At 36.6% G+C, this 19,981-nt stretch overlaps 1 protein-coding gene across 1 annotated transcript in view; it reads left to right on the top strand.

Annotated features, from left to right (window-relative positions):
- The window catches only part of kto (mediator complex subunit kohtalo), a 104,424-nt gene that overhangs the window by 61,233 nt on the left and 23,210 nt on the right, over window positions 1-19,981 (top strand). Inside the window, exons 26-38 of the mRNA XM_089647356.1 lie at window positions 1,232-1,387; window positions 2,812-2,955; window positions 3,421-3,559; window positions 5,210-5,251; window positions 10,599-10,781; window positions 11,265-11,352; window positions 12,209-12,402; window positions 13,962-14,123; window positions 14,370-14,553; window positions 16,495-16,679; window positions 17,033-17,240; window positions 18,676-18,759; window positions 19,377-19,516. Coding sequence (XP_089503482.1) covers window positions 1,232-1,387; window positions 2,812-2,955; window positions 3,421-3,559; window positions 5,210-5,251; window positions 10,599-10,781; window positions 11,265-11,352; window positions 12,209-12,402; window positions 13,962-14,123; window positions 14,370-14,553; window positions 16,495-16,679; window positions 17,033-17,240; window positions 18,676-18,759; window positions 19,377-19,516 — 1,909 coding nt within the window. The remainder of the gene's footprint in view (window positions 1-1,231; window positions 1,388-2,811; window positions 2,956-3,420; window positions 3,560-5,209; window positions 5,252-10,598; window positions 10,782-11,264; window positions 11,353-12,208; window positions 12,403-13,961; window positions 14,124-14,369; window positions 14,554-16,494; window positions 16,680-17,032; window positions 17,241-18,675; window positions 18,760-19,376; window positions 19,517-19,981) is intronic.

The raw sequence follows: 19,981 nt of genomic DNA, 5'->3' as shown, positions 1-19,981 counted from the left end.
TTTACTAGTTGAAAGCACAAAATCAAGCTCTATAATTTGCCGGTATTCGTATTAGAGGTGAGTAAAATAATGTGAAACCATTTGTTTGTAAGTTTTTAAGTTCAAAAATGAGTTTTGTAGATTTTGGGATAACTGTTTAAAAAAAACCTGTGACTAGGCCTGCAGTAAACCTGCGCGAAATGATTCCAATAGAGCACAATACGATTGTAAAGAAACGCTTAATCGTTGAACGCTCATCCGCCTGTACGCAATACTCTACCCGTAAACCAATGTAAAGAAACACTTTCTCACTAAAGGGTTATCCGCCCTTAAACCGTTCAAAGAAACGCTTATTTATTAAACGTATAAATCCATCCGTCCCACTACGGTGCAAGACGTTGGATATGGATTGGACACGGTTAAAGCAATTTATGCAGAAGTTTTATTTATATTTTTAAATTTTTACCTTTAATTTTTTGTTTTTGTTTTGTATAACGTTATTTTTAACGGTTTCTAGTAACAGTTTATTTTAGGAAACCGGAACGCTTTGGGTTTTTTGAAAAAGAAACTGAAACGCCCATCTCTAATTCGTATGTCAAATTCTGTAGACCGCCGCGTGCCTAGACTTGAGTGACAAGCTTTGTACACCGACAGGTTGGGTTATTTTACTCTTACACACTCAATTACTAAACCACCATCCAGCTTGCTAGAGCTGAACATTTTACCAATCCCCGGAGTTAATTATTGTTGTTTTAGGACACTTCCGTTAGTCTTCTATAACCTGACACCTTCACTTTTTATACCAAAAATTTTATGAATGATCCGATAGTGGTGTTAGTTTATTTTACGAAAAAAATGTTGTATTTGTAGCGATGCTACGAGAATCTTCTAGAAGGCTCGCCCATACAAAACGCATTGTAGCGGGAACACTCTAGTCGCAATGCGAGTGTTCGGCGTCCTGCCTACAGTTCTGAAAGTTCTCGAATGCACCCGGGCAGCTATATAATGAGGCGCGCCCAGAAGTACTTAGTCTTTAATTCGCAGTTTTATGAGTGACCAACTCAACTGACTCGAATAAATGCTGTGACGCTACACAATTTGCATCTTTCATTGTCTCTTTACCAGATCCCCAAATATTTTTTAGCGTATTTTGAATGTATGCACTGTAATCTACCGCTTTCACAAATTTAGACACTGTTTTTGTGGTGGTCGATTAGTTGAAGAGTACTGTATATTATATTGCTTATTCCAGCCCGCCACTGCTTCTCGCTGGAAGGCTTCGTGTGCAGCGTGGCTTTGCCCAGCCTGCTCAAGGGCTGCAACAGTGAGGGGCGCGCCGAGGCAGGGGCGCGCCTCACCTGCCACCTGCTGCTGAGACTCTTCAAGACCGTGGAGACTCCGCAGCCTGGTAAGTACAACAGACTCTTATGATAACCCCCGAAACCATACTGCCATGAGTAGAAAACTCCGGCATCTTGAGTTGTAGTCAAAGTTGCTAAAAAAAATTACTTTACTCTGGCAACAATGAGTAAAACCAATTTTAGAACAAAATATCTAGTAGATTCATATGTGAGGTTATGTTTGACTTCCGAATCTAGCAGACTGACTTTGGCAGGAAAAAGACAACTCAATAGAAATATTGTTAAAACATAAATTATTTAATCAAAAAAATGAAGTGCACGCTACTTCTGCATAATTTTTTTAAAAAAATTTAATACATGGCTTCTTTGATATTATGTATATATAAAAAATACACATGCTTTTCATTTCAGGATTATGATAATTGATATTGATTTTGGCAGATTTGGTAGATTCTACATGGTTATTTATAGTTATGAAAATAAATTTGTTGTGATTTTTTTTCACAATGTTCATTTAGGACGGGTTGTTTCGGAGAATTTGAACAATTCGTCAAATTTCAATGTTCATTTTCAAGTTCTGTGAAAAATTTTTTCAAGTTCTGTTTTTATTCCAGTTCTGTCAAGCAACTAGCCTATAATGATATAATAACAGAACTTGAATAGAACTTTCACAGAACCCGAAAATGAATGTTGAAATTTGATGAATTGTTCAAATTCTCCGAAACAACCCGTCCTTAACCCACTGGCCTCAAACGACGCCGTCCCGGCGTGTGTACGGCGATGAGTCTTAAAATCAAACGACGCCGTCCCGGCGGGTCTGATGTCTGTCGGCTTGAAAACGAAAAAGGGATACATTATTGACATCTGTGTTTAAAATTTTAAATGCCAATCGCTCTGTAGATAATTAAGCATTCATTTCGTAATAATTGGCAGGACTCCGTTGGTACAGTTTTTTCCTGATATTTACGATTGAAATTTTGTTATATTTTGGCGTCATTGAATTTTTTCAAAATGGCGTGTGGTTCGGGAATTGACAAGCTTGTTCGTAAAACGCGTGGTGGGCGGCTAACATCAGCTCAAATTGAAAAAATATATATTATGGTAACAAGTATAATTAGTGTACAACTTTTCTCAATCCAATTATAAAAAAATGAAAAAAAAAATGGTTTTTATAAAAAATATATTTTTATATCCTCGTTTAATCATATTATTATTATTTTTTTAAACACTGCATATATTTTTTACATACCTTGATTCAATGCACAAGTAAATGAAAAAAAATTGTTTCGTTTGCATGTTTAGTTTAAAAGTTATGTAAGATTTAGTACACCACTGCAGATTTAAAACTTTTGGTACAAAATTAATTCGAATGTGAAGGACAATTTTTTAGCTAAACAATTCGGAGGCCAATGGGTTAATGTGTGTAATTTAAAGTATTGTAAGCGTTTCTTTAATGATATGTGTTTTGAAGGGCTGTACTCCGTGTCGACCTCTCCCCACCCCGCACCGGGATCTTTGCACTCTATTCGCCTGAGCTGCGATCGCCACCTATTAGCTGCGGCGCATAAAAACATTGCCGTGGGACCACTTCTAGCCACTCTGAAGGCTATACAAGGTAGTTATCTAATTTATTTTCAAGGGTTACAGTTACATATTCCCATTCATAATTGGTGCAATAACTGCTAGAGATTCTTGCCCACCTTTAGGAAATACCTCCACACCAGAAGCGGTCCATGCACACTTCGGATGCTCCACATCCCTCGTGTTCTAGACTGAAAAATAAACGTAATGCAATGTAATGCCACCGTCCAGTCCTCAAAGACTTAATATACATAACGACACGGCACGCAGAGCGAGTCATTCTCATGTAATTATCAATGCTCGAAAAAAGAAGGTGCGGTTTCAATTCCCGTCGGCGGCATTTATTTTTACTCGTGAGATATTTTCCATTTGTATGGATATTTCAGGGGAGTAATTAATGCTTATAATAATTTTAGAAGTGAATTGTATTCAATTTTATCTGCCTATCCCTGCCCGTAAAAGGTGTGATGATTACTTAGTTATTTACGTTGAATTTCAGTTGTAGGTGATGCAACCGCCAGAGATGGAAAATCCTCAGTGGGATCTGCCAAGAAACCAACGTCAGGGGGTTGTGAACTGTCACACATCCTGGGCACCAGTGATGCCAACACGGCTGACACCAATCTCGACCTCATGTCGTAAGTGCCTTTCTTCATCACCACCCAAAGTTTATATTCTAATTTCTTATGTACCAGAAGTATTTAGAATCATAATCATATAATTGTGTTATTTTCTTACTACCAACGTTTAGCTGATCTTATGCATATTTTAAATTTTACGATTCTGCAAGTAAATAAATTTTAAAATATGTCATGCAGTTTATTTTGATATGTCACAGTGACAAAAAGAGGTTATTGAAAATGGCCTGAGCAACATTGAATAAATATCATGCTTAGATTACACGATTCACTCTACTACTTATTTTTTGTTTGTGCATTAATTAATGCATTCTTTTTTTCAGCTGTATGTTTATATCATCTGGATCTTCAAAATTGATAGAAATAAAGGATTCACCAACATATTTTATTATAAAATTCAATATGAATCAGTTAATTTTATTATTTAACTGTACAGAAAACCTACATTTATCTGTACGGAATCCTTCAAGTCAAATTGCCAGTCACAACAGTTCTTTGCAATGACAATAAGGGTATAGGTGCAGTTTTTGTCATCAAATTTACAGAAAATGTAAAAAATTGTATGTTCTTTGATTTGACAAAATATATGGTTAAACATTACAAAAAGATATTACTTCTGGGGGTCTAGCACGATCAAATTGATAACTTAACAATATCGGATCGATGGGCTCAACTTCCTCCCTAGCACGGTTGCGCTGTCGATAGCCGAACCGAAAAAATAAATTAGAAATCATTATTTGTTGGCATCACTGGCGTATCTGTTCATGGTTTGACGTTCCTAAATGTCAAACGTCTGCATAAAAATTAAAAATACTAATGAATATCAATGTCGAATTGAAATATTAACTTAAATGTACATTTTTAGTCTGCATGTACTTTTTGACACTAAAAAAAAAGGTAATTAGTCAACTAGGTCTTTAGTCATAACTACCAACTTTCGTGCCTCCAAGCTGGAACGGAATCAATTGATCGCATCTTAGATGAATGAATTAAGTCTATGGATCATGTGTACGATTTCTTTCAATTCTAAGAGCTTCGTTAGTTCACCTCCATTCATTAATAAGTCAGTTATGTTGCATAACCAGCCATACTATTCAAAAAGTTGTGTAAATTGAAAGTTAACCAAACACCTTGGAGGACGCGCTAAAAGTGGTGGCTCTTGTCTAATGACTAACGGAATCATATTCTGAGCTTGCTCGCAAATATCGCCAACTGACCATAGATATCGTTTTGATATATGGTTTTATCGATCGACCGTGCGAGATACCCAGAAGTCTTTTAAAATGTTAACCTCTACGCCGCTACGTGCATATATATATGTACGCGAATAAACTGTGCCCTCACATAATATGTCTGTTCATTTTCAAAGAAAATTTATGAATCTCACAAAAGTGTCGCCTACAATTGTTATCCTGTAAACATCAGAAAATGAGGCAGTGAAAAGCTTAAAATGTCGTATTGTATTTCATACAGTATAGCTAGTAATTTGACGGCTTGATTTTGTTATAATCAACATTTCAGAGAGTCGGGGACATATAAGAAAAGAAGGATGACTGTTAACATAATACATTATAATTTGGCAACATGGCACATGTTTGTTTCTGGCACAGCTCCCTGTTTATGTTTTAATTTGAAATGATTTGGTTATAGGATGGTAGATCTGGAAACATCCAGCGGCCATAGAACGCCTAGGTTTGTCCTGTTTTTATTTTACACACGAACCACCATATTGGATCCACCATCCTCCCCCCCTCCACCTCACTGTGGCAGTGTGTGCATCTCATTCTTTCATCGTCCGGTCTGTCTAGACTTGGACTCCTTTCCCTATGTTCTCAGTTTCTTCACCAGGTGTCGGCTTACAAATATTCTGAAGGTTAAAGGTTAATCTAATAACAGACATAATTTACAAAACAGACCACTATTCAGAATCAACCTGCATGGCTTCATGATTAAATGGCTACGATCCTCGGCTACGAATTGGAAGGTCGCGAGTTCTAATATTCCGAAGGTTGAAGGTTAATCTAATAACAGACATAATTTACAAAACAGACCACTATTCAGAATCAACCTGCATGGCTTCATGATTAAATGGCTACGATCCTTGGCTTCGAATTGGAAGGTCGCGAGCTCTAATATTCCGAAGGTTGAAGGTTAATCTAATAACAGACATAATTTACAAAACAGACCACTATTCAGAATCAACCTGCATGGCTTTATGATTAAATGGCTACGATTCTCGGCTACGAATTGGAAGGTCGCGAGTTCTAATCTTCCGAAGGTTAAAGGTTAATCTAATAACAGACATAATTTACAAAACAGACCACTATTCAGAATCAACCTACATGGCTTCATGATTAAATGGCTACGATCCTTGGCTACGAATTGGAAGGTCGCGAGTTCTAATCTTTCGAAGGTTAAAGGTTAATCTAATAACAGACGATTGAGTGGCTACGATCCTCGGCTACGAATCGGAAGGTCGCGGGTTCAATTCCTGGCGTGCGCAAGTTAATTTTATTTGATCAATTTGTGTTGGATATTTAACATATTTAAAATAATTATTACATAGTATATTTGTAGCACTTCCGGAGCGGTACTTTCGGTATCAACCTGTTGAAAGACCACCATTCTGATTCGAAATGTTCCATGAAATGGCTTTAGCAGTGTTTGGTGACCAGATGCGAATAGCTTAGTACTTCCCCACCTTCCTCTCTCCCACCTCCTTCCCCCCCCCCCCCCCCCCCCACTACCTTCAGCCGCACAACATACCCCAATTGGGGATGCCATAATCTCACTGGCTCCAGATAGTTGAGCCGTGTTATTTTTTCCTCCCTTTTGAGCCAACGTTTCGGACAGCCTTGTGGTTTCCATCGTCTGCCCTGATGATCAATACAAAAATATCATAATAATCCAATTTATCAATGTGCTTTCACAGCATCATCTTAATTCCTTTATCCCTCACTCCTAAAAATATTTTCAACACTCACTCCACAGCAATACTTGTAAATAAAATACATGTAAAATAAGCTTGAGGGTGATGGAGTGGGTAACCACATGAATGATTCCTTTTTATATATATTTAAATAATAAATGGTAGCGGGTAAGTACCTACATCGAAATAATTTCTTTTAAATTTCACTTCTGAATATTTGTGGCTGGCGATTCATCTATAGAACGGTTCCGTTTGCAAAAGGTTTGCGTGATTTCACATCATTTCACACCCCCGATCACTGCTTGCTGCTCACTCATACGCTTTGTGTTTGCGTTAACCTTAAGTTCCTACTCACTCAGGCTTCTTGTCTATGCCCTTCTGTCGATGTTAGCCCCATCTATGTTATCATTTCAATACTACGAAACCACTATTGTCTGTGGTTGGGTTGAATCTTCTGTGGAACTCAACAGTTAATTTTAGGTATCTACCTATTTTATTTTCTACAGTACATTGTTTTGCTTCTTTGGAAATTACATTTATTTTAAGGTTAATGGTATTTCTTAAAGCCCTCCACAAACAATTTCTTTAGTACGAAATCTGAAATTCAGTCTAATAAAAAAGCTCTACTAAAAAATAAAAATAATAATCTAATTTAACATTTTTACATTTTTCTGTAAATCGTGTTTTCATTTCTAATTTAGATCTGTTAAATACTCCTAATGAACATCTCAATTCAGTTGGCTAATGTTACATGTGAGTTATTTTGCAATTTTATCCCATTGAAACCATGATTTCAACAATTCCCGAATTTTCCCAAAAAAAAAAAATTCCTCACTTATTCAAATGAGAATTGGAAATTGCCCCGTTCCCTCTCACCTTTTTAAAATTTACATGCTTGACTCCCCAGATTGAACTTTCTTGTGGTCTGGAAGTGGGAAATTTAGATCATAAGTCTCTTTCTTAATGGGTCCCCGAAACGATCAAGTACACTTGACAAGTCTACGTGCTTGACGATTTCACTTGACGAGGGAGTTGAGGCGACTTGAAGGTGCCGTCAAGTCCACGTGCCACAGTCGTTTACCGCCCTGTGCCCAGGAAAGTGGTTGTCGCAAAAATTAATAATGGTTTCCAACGCAGACAAGGCATTCCTTGCTATAACTCTAGCGGTATCTATCACAGAAAAACTTGTCAAGTCGCGTCAAGTCGCATCAAGCGCAAGGTGGTTCAAGTGCCGTCAATCAAAATTTTTGTCAAGTATGGTCCAGCCCGTAGACACTTGACGGGACTTGTCAAGTCAACGCTGTAAACGATCAATATTCACTTCAAGCACGTAGACTTGTCAAGTGCACTTGATCGTTTCGGGGACCCATAACAATTATCTCGTTTGCCTCCCCTCCATTCAACATTTCATCTCTTCTAAGTCTGATTTGTTGCATATAAAATGAAGAAATTTGCCAATTTAAATAAAATTAATACATAAATTCGCCTTCCAATTTGAAATGCTGGCTTTGAACGAACATCCTTGTAGAAGTGGAAAGCTATAAACATTGAGAAAAAAAAAACTTGATTTCCGATTGAATCTCAGATTTTGTAATACATTTTATTTGCTAGTGTGGAGGGTAATTCATATTTCCAATATTCAACTTCATTAACTTGATTTCGACGCAAGTTTTGAAATATATATTTTTTTAAAGAAAGACAAACATTCCCGGGTTACGAATAACCTGACAATATTTGAAAATCACCTACTACCACCACGTAAGCGGAAAATGTTGTTTGTGTCGTGATGGAGCACTTTGCCAGCCGAGGAATTGAACACACCATTCTTGGTTGGGACCCAAACGCGATGCCAACTCAACCACTGGTCGGTCAAGATACTTATTGCAAAATGTAAAGATTCGGATGGAGATCACCCAATCAAATTTTATACACTTTATAATCAATATTTAAATTGGGTACTGTTTTTTGTATCATTTTGTAATCAAAAGTTTTTTTCACAGACTATCGTGCCTGTTTTTACATTCATAGCCTTTTTTCTTAATTTAGTTGTCTTTTTCTGGCATGAAGAAATAACATACAATAAATGTATCTATTTGATAGTGTCTTTGATTAAGTAACGTGTTTTAGGTGCTTAGCTTAAAAGACTTATTTTCCATAGACTAAATGAACGCAAGAATACGATATGGGAGATTTTAAAGTATGAATGAATTTGACAATGGCATGTTGAGCAATATGTTCTAATCATTTTAGGATTAACGTTTATAATATTATTATTTGTTTTATTTCAGCCGATGTCGTAACTAATTCTAATTTTAGCTTAGATTGATTAGATATTATGTAACTCTAAATTTTTATAGTATTCTTTTAATGGGTAGTAGATCTACTGTTCTATGTTGCAAAATGACCATTCACTCATTATAAGATTCGTTTGCAACGATTAGATTGATCGTATTATAAAATAATTCCCATCTCAACATGGTGGGAAATTAAAGTTGTATTTTTAAGCTTGTTAATATTATTATGCTCACTTAGTTTAATACTAAAAAAAAATGAAAAATGTGGATCGAAAATATTATGGCATCTCATATTGCATTCTGATGATTGAATTGTTCTTTCAAAGCTCCATAACTCATGTTGGAAATAATTGTGAGCTGAAAATATTTTTCTAGAATTTTCAGACTGCTGTGTAAATTTCATGACATCAGAGCTCACAGTTCTACAGTTTTAGTTGGACATCCAACGAGATTTTCTCTAAATTTATAGTTAAAGTGCACTTAGGTATTGTGTTCCTGAGCTGTAAAAAAACCTTTTCAAGTTTGTTTACAAAAAATCACAATCATTTGAAATTTTTGTAATCTTTGGTTAAGGTTTGTGTTGACTACTGTAGTGTTAAATCATCCATCGCTGTGTAAAATGGTCCTTTTTCACTTTTTTTCTAAAAACTGCATAATTTGGAATTTTTATCCAATTGAATATTTTACCCAAAAACAATCCTTAAAACACATTAGGTATAACCTATTTAAAATTGGAATGTTTTATCTTATACTCAAAATCAATCAAAATTTATTGAGAAATAATATACCTATAGCGATTTGCATAGAGATGAAATGGTTTAGTGCTAGATGTGTCAATGTGTTTATAACAAATTGTTGGAGGCTTGTGTTCCTGCTTGGTTGTTGTGTCACCGTATACGTTAAATATATCCTTGTATAGCTTGGTGTGTGTTCCTATTCATAACACCGTTTCCATTTTTTTAATCATTTTTGTATGAAATTTCACATCTGATTTGATTTACAAAATAATATCATTGAAGCTTCCCCTCGTTGAATAATTTTTTTTGTTTGATTTTTTCATTTCACTTTATTAAATTTAAAGTTATCAAGCTTTCCCAAATATGTACATAATACAGTAATACCTCATTATCTGCAGTTTTGTTTTCCACGGTCAAGGTTTACAAAAGAAATTTCAATAATTTTTTCAAAATATAACATTTTAAATACATATCTACAAAATTGAATTTGTCAGAAGAATGGTCTTTATTGCCATTTGAACAGCATTTTATTAAATTATTTTTAAAACCTGCATGTGTCTACTGATGTTAGAGAGCTGTCGAAAGACAAAAGATTTATTTTTTAAACATCTTTCATAGGTAAAGATTAGTTTACGTTTTCATTATTTTAACAGCGTCTTATCAAGTTTTCACAGCGTCTTATCAAGTTTTAACAACGTCTTATTAAGTTTTAACAACGTCTTATTTACTTTTAACAGCGTCTTATTAAGTTTTGTTGATTTTGATTTCAAAAACTGCCCCAGTGTTGCTATGTAGTACTCTTTGCCAACTATAGATTATCCGGCAACTTCTATTTTTACACCACTAGATATGTGGTGACATTGCAGGAACATAATAGATGTACAGAAAGCATAGATACATAGATGATGTGGAATTACTGTACAGAATTTCTTAAAAATTATTTTATATAAAACTTTCCCTTTGAATAAATCTTTTAAAAACACAATTACTTACGACCCAATAAAAATCAATAATGCACTTCAAACAATGTCAGAATACATTGATAACAGAACCTTGCTTGGGACATTTCCTTATCGCAGGCAAAACCAGTCGTCCCTGACCTCCATGGACAGCTCCATGTCTCTGAGCGAGTTTGCCCGACACGTCCTGGCGGAGATATGTGGCGAGGAGTGGGTCATGCAGAAGTGCCTCCAGTCGCCCGAGGAGTTGTGCCAGCCGGATATGCTGCTCGATTCAATGCTGACTCCCAAACAGGCTCAAAGGTAACAGTTTTATGTTTAAGTCTTGAAGATTCCATTGAAATGGTTGTAGGAAGTTTTTCAGACCAATTCGAGTGTCGGGGCTCAATAGATGTCCCAGTCAATCTGGCTTCCAAGAAACTGAACGTCTTGTAAAGGATTATCATAGTGACCAGCCACCTCTAGCCTGGAGTTCCCAAATACTTGATTAACCTGATTGATTCTGTGCGAAGGAGGGCGGTTCATCTGATTGACAATCTGTTTTTAACAATCCGAGTACAGATTCAGTGTAGGTATACTGAGTCTGTACTACAGGTATTTAAATGGACCTTGCTCGAAAGAGCATGTACTTGAAACTTGTTTCCTGGAGGTGGCTCGGTTGTAGTAGAAGTTAAATAATATGGAATAAACAATACTAATACTTTGTGGATAATTCAAGGCGATAATGGAGGTGAGATGAGAATGTTGCAAGCTAAAAATACTAATCTATCAGTTTCCTTTTTCCAGATTGCTTCATATGATCTGTTATCCAGATTCAGCTAATCACACTTGGCCCGACTTGGACCAGAAAACAATCATCAGTCGGATACTAGAGGTAAAAACCTTTTCTTTTGCATACTCGTACCTACATAGATATAGTTTGTGATATTTTCATATTATTCTAACCTAATGGCTCCATGAACTCAATAATAATAATGTTATATGACGCACAAGGTGTGATGAATATCAAATCTTAGGGAACCAAAAAAAGACTTTTATATATATGTACATATGTATATATGGTGACCCCATAAATCATCACAATGATAATTCATCACATCTTTAAAAAGTTATATAAAGTCATGGAAAGTGATGAAACAAAAACTTTATTAACTGGGTTAAGTAGGTTAGGTTAGGTTAGGTTTAGTTTTTTTTTTCATCGTTTCTAATGACTTTACATCACCTTTTAAATGTGTGTTGAATAGATGGGTTAAAAAACTTGGATCTACGCCTCGATACATTTTAAATGACATTAAACAGCCGATATTAACCCCGTAGCAAAAAAGATGGTCGCGGACGCCCGAGGCAGACATGGCACGATCAAGTGAATCAGATACTGGAGTCGGGCCATGTGTCAGAATAATAGAAGAGTATGTATGAGACGATGTAAGAATGTTAATAAGGTAAGAAGTGTGTACCAAGACAGAGTTGTTTGGTGGTCCCTCCTCTCTGCCTACCTGAGGGGAAACGGCTTGATGGTTAGTTAGTAGCAACTGTTTTTTTATTTGACCAAAAAATTTCTTAAGACTCGGTTTACTTGAAAATTAAAGTTCAGATCAAAGAAAGTTATTACCACAAAGTTGACTACAAATGTGATGTACAGTCTGGATGTACATTATGTAGAACTGAAACTACCTATTGCCGGTTTTATACACCATTGGATTAATAATTTGTGTGTGTTTTCATGGCAGAACCTGGAGCAATGGTCCCTACGCATGTCCTGGCTGGACCTGCAGCTGATGTTCAAGCAGTTTGCCCCCGGCAGCCCCGAGCTGACCCAGTGGCTAGAGACGGTGGCGCGCGCCGCCATCGATGTGTTCCACGTGAGTCCCGTGGTGGCGGGACACTGCTCCGGGGGCTCCAGCACCCCCGACACTAAGGAGATGTAAGAATTATTATGTTTTATTAACCGCACAAAAGTTTACTTTTTATTTTATTTTTGCCATTGTGTGTAGCATAATATGATAAAGATAAAGTGTGTATGTTTTAGTTAAACTTTGTGAATCACATATCGATGATATAAAAAATAAAATAACCTGATGTTTTTAGTTTCATTTTTGTTAAAAAAACAGTGGTTAATATGGTGTGGACTTGCGCTGAGCATAAAGAAAAATATATTGTTTTGGAGATACAATTTCTGTGCTCATAAAAATATTGCCTGGAGGATTTACAATATATTTTTATAAAAAAATATATATTTGGGCAGTAGGTTTAGAAAAAAAATATATATATTTCACATTTTCAACCAAAATTGGAGACACAATATTTTAGTTCTAAGCTATCGATATGCGAGGTCTGCGTACGGAGATAGCCGCCGATGGTAGATCAGAAGGGTGAGTATATATTTGGAATAGGCAAATGCAGGTTAAATCGGCATAAAAAGATTTGCATGTAACATACATAACAGAATCAACCCCCAGAAGTTTATGTGTATTACGTTTCGTGCAACTCATTTAACGCCACGTTAGCTAATGCAAAATATCCAGACTCACCCCCCCTCTGCGCCTAGAAGACATCTGCGTGCCGTTCTTACACGAGAAGAAGTTGGAGAAACGAATCGTTCTTGTGAAAAACCTGTTTCTGATAATTTTGGAACGAACATTAAATGTGTATTTGAAAGCGTCATAACTCATGAACTGAAAACCTCTAAATTACAGACAATCTTTTTATTACAAAATGTACAAATCCGTTAACAACATAGACATATGAATATTAGTAGACCTGCCCTAAGTGATTAAAAGCGTATTATCCCCACTCCCCATACCGGTTCCATTGAGCCGGCTGGGCTCGCGTATGGCCTCAAATGAAATTTGAAAACGTGACGTCATCATTCTTGTGCGAACTATGGTCGAGGCATCATCGGTTCATTTTACGAAATAACACGGCAAAATGTTGACTTGTACTATGAAAACTTGTAAAAATAGATGTGAAAAAGAGAATAAACCCAATTGTCGTATTACATTCCATATATAAGCATTATTTTACTTTATTTTAAGCATATTCACATCGTATAATATGAATCAGTTGTTACTATCACATCGAGAAACGTCTGGACGCGAAACACAAAGCTGGTTGGTTGCTGGGAAGTAAATTATGAACATTTATAAAAGTGTCTTAACTAAATACTCTGAAACTAACTACGACTCTGCAAACAGAAGAAATTTACTTTGACGAATTTGGACTTCGCAAATTAGTTCATAACGTGGCGAGTAATTTGCGCTCCCATGTAAAAATGTCTATTCATTTAAATGCAGATTTTACTTTTAAGAACTAAATGGTGATATTATAATGCGAGATGCCTATTTACTGTCAGATTGATTTATTGACGAATCACAGTCAGCTTAACCCCCTTCGTTCTTCAACAGTTGATTTTACCCCTCGCCCTTATCTTCTCGTCTATTAATTCCTATGTCTGTGGTTAACAATAATTTTGTGTTAATTTAGCCAAGCACTGGAGAAGCGGCGTAGCAACTCCATCTGGCTGGTGGCCCCCCTGGTGTCTCGGCTACCCCCAGCCGTGCAGGGCCGCGTGCTCAAAGTGGCCGGCCAGCTACTGGAGGGGGGGCGTCAGGACAAGAGCCCCACCGGATACAAGGGAGCGCAGGGGTAAATATCTATTTCAAACAATACTCATAAATCAACACTACTTACGCTGCCCAGAATCAGTAAGACTGAACATTTTATTAACTTAAATTATAAATATAATAGATCCTACAACAGTTCACCGACGTTTTATTTTTGCTGAGGTTTGTTGAATTTGAACAGCCATTCAAAATAACTTTTTACCTTATGCAGTTCTCTCTTCCTACCATTCGATCAATAACTCTTTAACATTACTTTACAACCTTCCAGTTTAGCGGGAGCCGCGGCTAACACGGGCAGCAAGCGCATAGCAGGGGCCGCAGCCCCGGCGCTCTGCCACCAGCCCTTTCTGGCGCTGGTGCTCACCTGCCTCCGGGGGCAGGACGACCAGAAGGAGGGTCTTCTGACATCCCTGCACACACAGCTGTCTCAGTTCTTGCAGACAGCTAAGGAGGTAACATAAATTATCTTCGCAACCTTTGAATCTAGCGGGTAAAACGGGCAAATTAGGTACCGCCACACAGTTTCTGATATTTATTTACACCCTTAGGGTTTTTACATACAACATGCCTTAACCCTTTCAGATCTAAATTAAAACTTGCAGTGGTGGAACATATTTGATGCTTGATAACAATTGGTATAGTTATTTGAAATTTTTTTTTTTTAAACTCAGAAGTTATTGCTAATTTCATTTGAAAGAAAATTAGGTCTCAGAGGGCCTGTTTCACATAAAATGACAAATCGTACACTGTTTACAAAAAATGTTACATTTTATTCAATTAAAAAAAATTACATCGGAAAAAAACAAACGTCGGAAAAATACCTTCAAAAATAGGTAAAAAAATGGTTGAGATTGAACACTAAAGTAACATTTCAAAATATATAATGGCTACCGCCTAAACAAATATACCAGCAATTGAAAATCAAAATGGCCAATTTTTATTCGCTCTAGATAGGGAGGAAAAAATTCTTCATACATACACATGCTCCGAAAGGGTTAATAAATTATATTAGTGCAGTAAAATAAACAAAATAATAATATTATAATTCCCAGCCACATGAATGTCATATCCAATGTATATATAAGATAAAAAATAAACATAGTTTAAAAGTACAGTATAACCCCTATTTTACGTTTTTTAAGGGACTGAAAAAAAAAAACTTAATTGGAGGGAAAATGTAAAAGGGGGGTATGAAAAAAAAGAACATTTAAAGTTTGGTTCTAAAAAAATTACGTTTTATTAAAAACGACATTCAATTTTATTTAAAACAACATTCAATTTTATTTATTTTTTATTAAAAAAATCTTGTATATTAGTTTGTTGCATTTTTGTTATATAATTCTCTTTCAAGGACTATATAAAGATTTAAAAATGTCATCTTGAATATTAGCACAGCTTGTAAAGTAGGTTTTTAAACCCTCGATGAACCTCATTGCTTCTTCTTTTGTTGGAATATCACCCTCTTCTTCATCAGACAGTTCTTCAGCAGACAAGTCTGCTGGTGTTAAATGACTGTCAACAATGTCATCAACTTCCACCAAGTCTGATGTCATAATATTGGAGTCAATGTTTACATAATCCTCCAGGGGTTGGTCTGAAATTCTTTCCCAGCCTTCTATAACACCACACTGGACATTTTCTTGGGTAAAAATGAATAATATCGAACCGAAAGCAACATTAAATAATTAACCGCGAACTAGTAGCTTGTAAGACTGATGACAGAATAATACAAAACACAATACCAAAAGAAAAGATGGCGACCAATGGACCAATCACCTTATTGTGCGCCAAACTCGGGCCAATCACAGCGTCGCTCGCCAACCAATCACCGTACGCCTTTTAAAAACACGGAGTTTTCCCTCCAATCACCTTGTTTTGCGCCAAACTCGGGCCAATCACAGCGTCGCTCTACGACCAATCACCGTACGCCTTTTAAAACCACGGAGTATTCCCTCCAATCACCTTACGCTGTTCGAATGTCACGACCCAATCATTTTTAAGCGCGCGTAACTCACATATTTTGAATATTTCCGACGTAAATCGCGGGAAAAAAAACGTAAATGCGGGTATTAAATGTACTGAAATACATCGGGACTGAAAAAATTACACGCAATTGCCGGGAAAACGTGAATTCCGGGCACGTAAAAACGAGGTTATACTGTAAGTTAATTATAAGTATTAACAAAACAAAATTTTGTAAATTTCTGATTTAAATTTTAGTAATGGATAAAAGAAAAACTGAATTTATTTCCAAGCCTATGGAGCCTTTGGTCTGGGTAATGAGCAAAATAATTTGTTTTTGAAGAATAAACAAAGAACAACTCTGGAAGTCTCGGAAAGTTATTAGCTTTGTTGAATCAGGTGCACTTAATATGACAATGATGACATTCCAGGAGCGTCAGGGTGCTGTGGAAGACTACCCTCTGAGGGAGCAGATGGTGGACGGGCTGCAGCTGAGGTTCTCCCTGCTGGGGGGCATGTTCGACACCATCCAGAGGAATGCCACCGTCACCGCTGACTGGGCAATACTCCTCGTGCAGCTCATCTCACACGGCGTCATCGACTACAACAACAATGCGTGGGTTGATGATTTTCCTCATCTTCATTCCTCACCTTTGTGGTGTTAACATATCAAAAAAATATAAAACATTACAATATTTAACGAAGATAATATCAACAACTCTCAACGCAAATATGAAACATACAGGCAAAGAAATAAAAAGATAATGGTTGCAATATGAGTCATACAAGTCCCAGTGAAAGCTTGTACGTATTTTCAAGCAGATGCCATATTTTACAATTACAAATCGCAGTACATTGGCCGGATTTCTTCCGTCATTTATTTAGAAAGCCACAGTTATACCGGATAAAATTAAATTTGTAACGGGATAGCGATGACATTTAAAAAGATATATCATTTGAATATTCTAGCTCTCTGTTCACCACGGTGATGGACATGCTGGCCACTCTGGTACACTGGACCCTGGCCTCCGACAGCAGCGGGGGACCCAGCGGAGACGAGAACAAGAAGCAGTACCAGAACCTCATGAAGAAGCTAAAGAAGGAAGTCGGAGAGCGGCACGGCGCCGAGATCCAGGTGGTCAGGCAGCTGCTGCCGCTGCCCAAAATCACTATGGAGGTATGATTCTTCCCAGGCTGGTAAACACCTGAAGGGCGCCTGCACAGGACCGGCCCTGATTCTTCCATATATAATAAAAACAAGGAAGATGGTCCATTAACCCGTACTACTGCAAATTGCATCTGCGCACAGCGGGCCTTGCCTTTGTATCTTACTACGCACCAAATGCATAACGTTCATTGACTGCACGGCTTTGATAGTCTGTGCAATTTGATCGTAGCTCGGTCGTCAGTATGCTTCCATGCCTTATCTACCTGTTGATTTTTCAATGTGAATGATGGGAGACTTTCATTTCTTTTTATTTATTGTGTGTACATTACATAATCAAATCATTATTAATACAAATTTATTTTATTTGCAGGCAGACCTTAAGTTTCCTGATACAAATTTTGTTTTTTCACTCTCTTATAAAATATTCCTGATTTCAAATCGGAGGTATTATGCACCCAGCAACGATAAATATAATATGAGAAGGATTGAATCTCTATTTTGTTGTGTAATGTAATCGGTGTTTTAATATACAGGGTGTATCGGCACGTATCCGACAAATTTTAACCAGCGATTCCTGAGCATAAATATGGAGTAAAAAATGTTATGGCCACTTTGCTGTTTGGTAACGTTTTTTTTTAATAAAAAAATTACTATTCATATTTTCACCACATGTCACCGCTGTTTTATCCTTTGTCAAAGTTTGAAAACCCATCTGGCAATATTTTATTCTAGTTTCGTTGAATAATGTACGTATGTACCTACATTGGCGCACTTTTACAATCACAACGAAATGGCACGGCACCATTCGTCTCATTTTTAACTATTATTATTTAGGACAGGTTGTTTCGGAGAATTTGAACAATTCATCAAATTTCAACGTTCATTTTCGGGTTCTGCGAAAGACTTATTCAAATTCTGTTTTTATATCATTGTAGGCTAGTTGCTTGACAAAACTGAAATAAAAACAGAACTTGAAAAAGTCTTTCACAGAACTTGAAAATGAACGTTGTAATTTGATGAATTGTTCAGATTCTCCGAAACAACCCGTCCTTAGTGTGTATGAAAGAGCGAACACGCTTTTTGACACACTTGCTAATAACAGCTGTTGAACACGAGAAGCAATGCCAATGACAGTGAGGGAGTGTGGAAAATTTTTAGTTTTTTGTTTTTAATTGAAAAAAAAATGTTACCAGACAGCAAAGTGCACATAAGATTTTTTACTCCAAATGTGCTAAGGAATAGCTGGTTAAAGTTTGTCGGGTTAGTGCCGATACACCCTGTATATTGTAATGTAATAGGTGTTTTTTTTTTATTATTGAAAAGAATGCACTTTTTGTGAACAACATCCTTGTTTGGTTAAAGGGACTTAAAACTGTTGGTTTTGTATCTGTTGGTTTGCCCTTTCTCTACTCCCCGCTAATGATATTGGATTGTGGTTGTTTAGGTGATTGCCTGTGAACCGGTGGGTTGCCTGATGGATACCAAGGGGAACAAAATCACAGGATTTGACAGTATCGACAAGAAACAGGTTGGACAATACATGTTATTCTTGTTTTTTTTACACATGGGATACTTTCCCTAGAATAAATACAATTGCAGACCGTGTTATGTATTGTATACCAAATGTTCGAATCACTCTATTTCAGCTACAACGTGTTATATTAAACTAGTTCATAGTTCTGTAAACAGTAGACCTCGCATCCTAAAAACTGTGTTTCTAATTTTCTCTTATTTAATAAATCAAAATAAGAATTTCCTCTGAAAAAAAGTTATGAAATCATAACATTTTTAAGTAGGCACTTAAATACCACATAATATTTTATTTATGTGTATATATATTTTTTTCAAATAAGGAATTATACAATTTGCCTAAAGAAAGTCACATCTCGATGACAATTCTTTTTTCAAAATTTCTGCAGACAGGTATCATAATATTAAAAAAGTGTGAATAAGATTTTACATTGAAAAAAAAAAAAGAATCTTTGCTCCATTAGAACGACCACCATCTTGAAACGGAAACGGAACATACAAACAAATTTACAGCTTTTACAGAGTTAAAACAGGACTTCACTACATCACTAATTCACTGTAAGTGGTTCAGAGCTGTCGCATTTCATAGTATTGTATGTTGTTTGTTATTTTCAGGGCCTCAGACTGTCAGACAAGCAGAGGGTGTCGGCGTGGGAGGTTGTGGAAGTGGGAAGATCACCAGCTCCACTTTCTTGGGCCTGGTTCGGGGCGACCAAAATGGACCGAAAACCCTTGACATACGAACACACTCATAGGTATTCTTCCTGATTATGGATATATTTACAGGCACAATTAGATTCTTATAAGCCGGTTTAACGTTGGTATGGTAAAGCCGCCCTTATGCCTGGTTTAAGGTCATTTTAACAAGTCAAGTTTCACTGTTCCGACCTTAAGTGCCGCATTATATTTACACTGCCTGGATAAAGGTGAGATGTACCCATAGATCATAGAAACAAAGGGAGATATGACATGGAAGCGTGCCGATTGTCGCTGAGCTACACTAATTTCCGAATAAATAGACCTGCCCTAAAGCCAAATCATTTCGACAGCCTGGAGGCAAACCATGTAACAACCTATTTGCTACCTCCCGTGTCAGCGCATTTCTTGAATAAACTACGCCATCATTCTTATTTTCATTTAGAGCATTTTATGGAATAACGCAGTAATAATGGTTTCCTGTGCATTCAAACGGTGTAAATATAGAAGTAGTTAAGATATAA

Source organism: Hesperophylax consimilis, chromosome 26, assembly GCF_061612785.1.
Source record: "Hesperophylax consimilis isolate HC1 chromosome 26, BYU_Hcon_1.0, whole genome shotgun sequence".
Lineage (NCBI taxonomy): Eukaryota > Metazoa > Arthropoda > Insecta > Trichoptera > Limnephilidae > Hesperophylax > Hesperophylax consimilis.
Note: the sequence above shows the minus strand (reverse complement) of the source record. Positions and strands in the feature narration are given on the sequence as shown.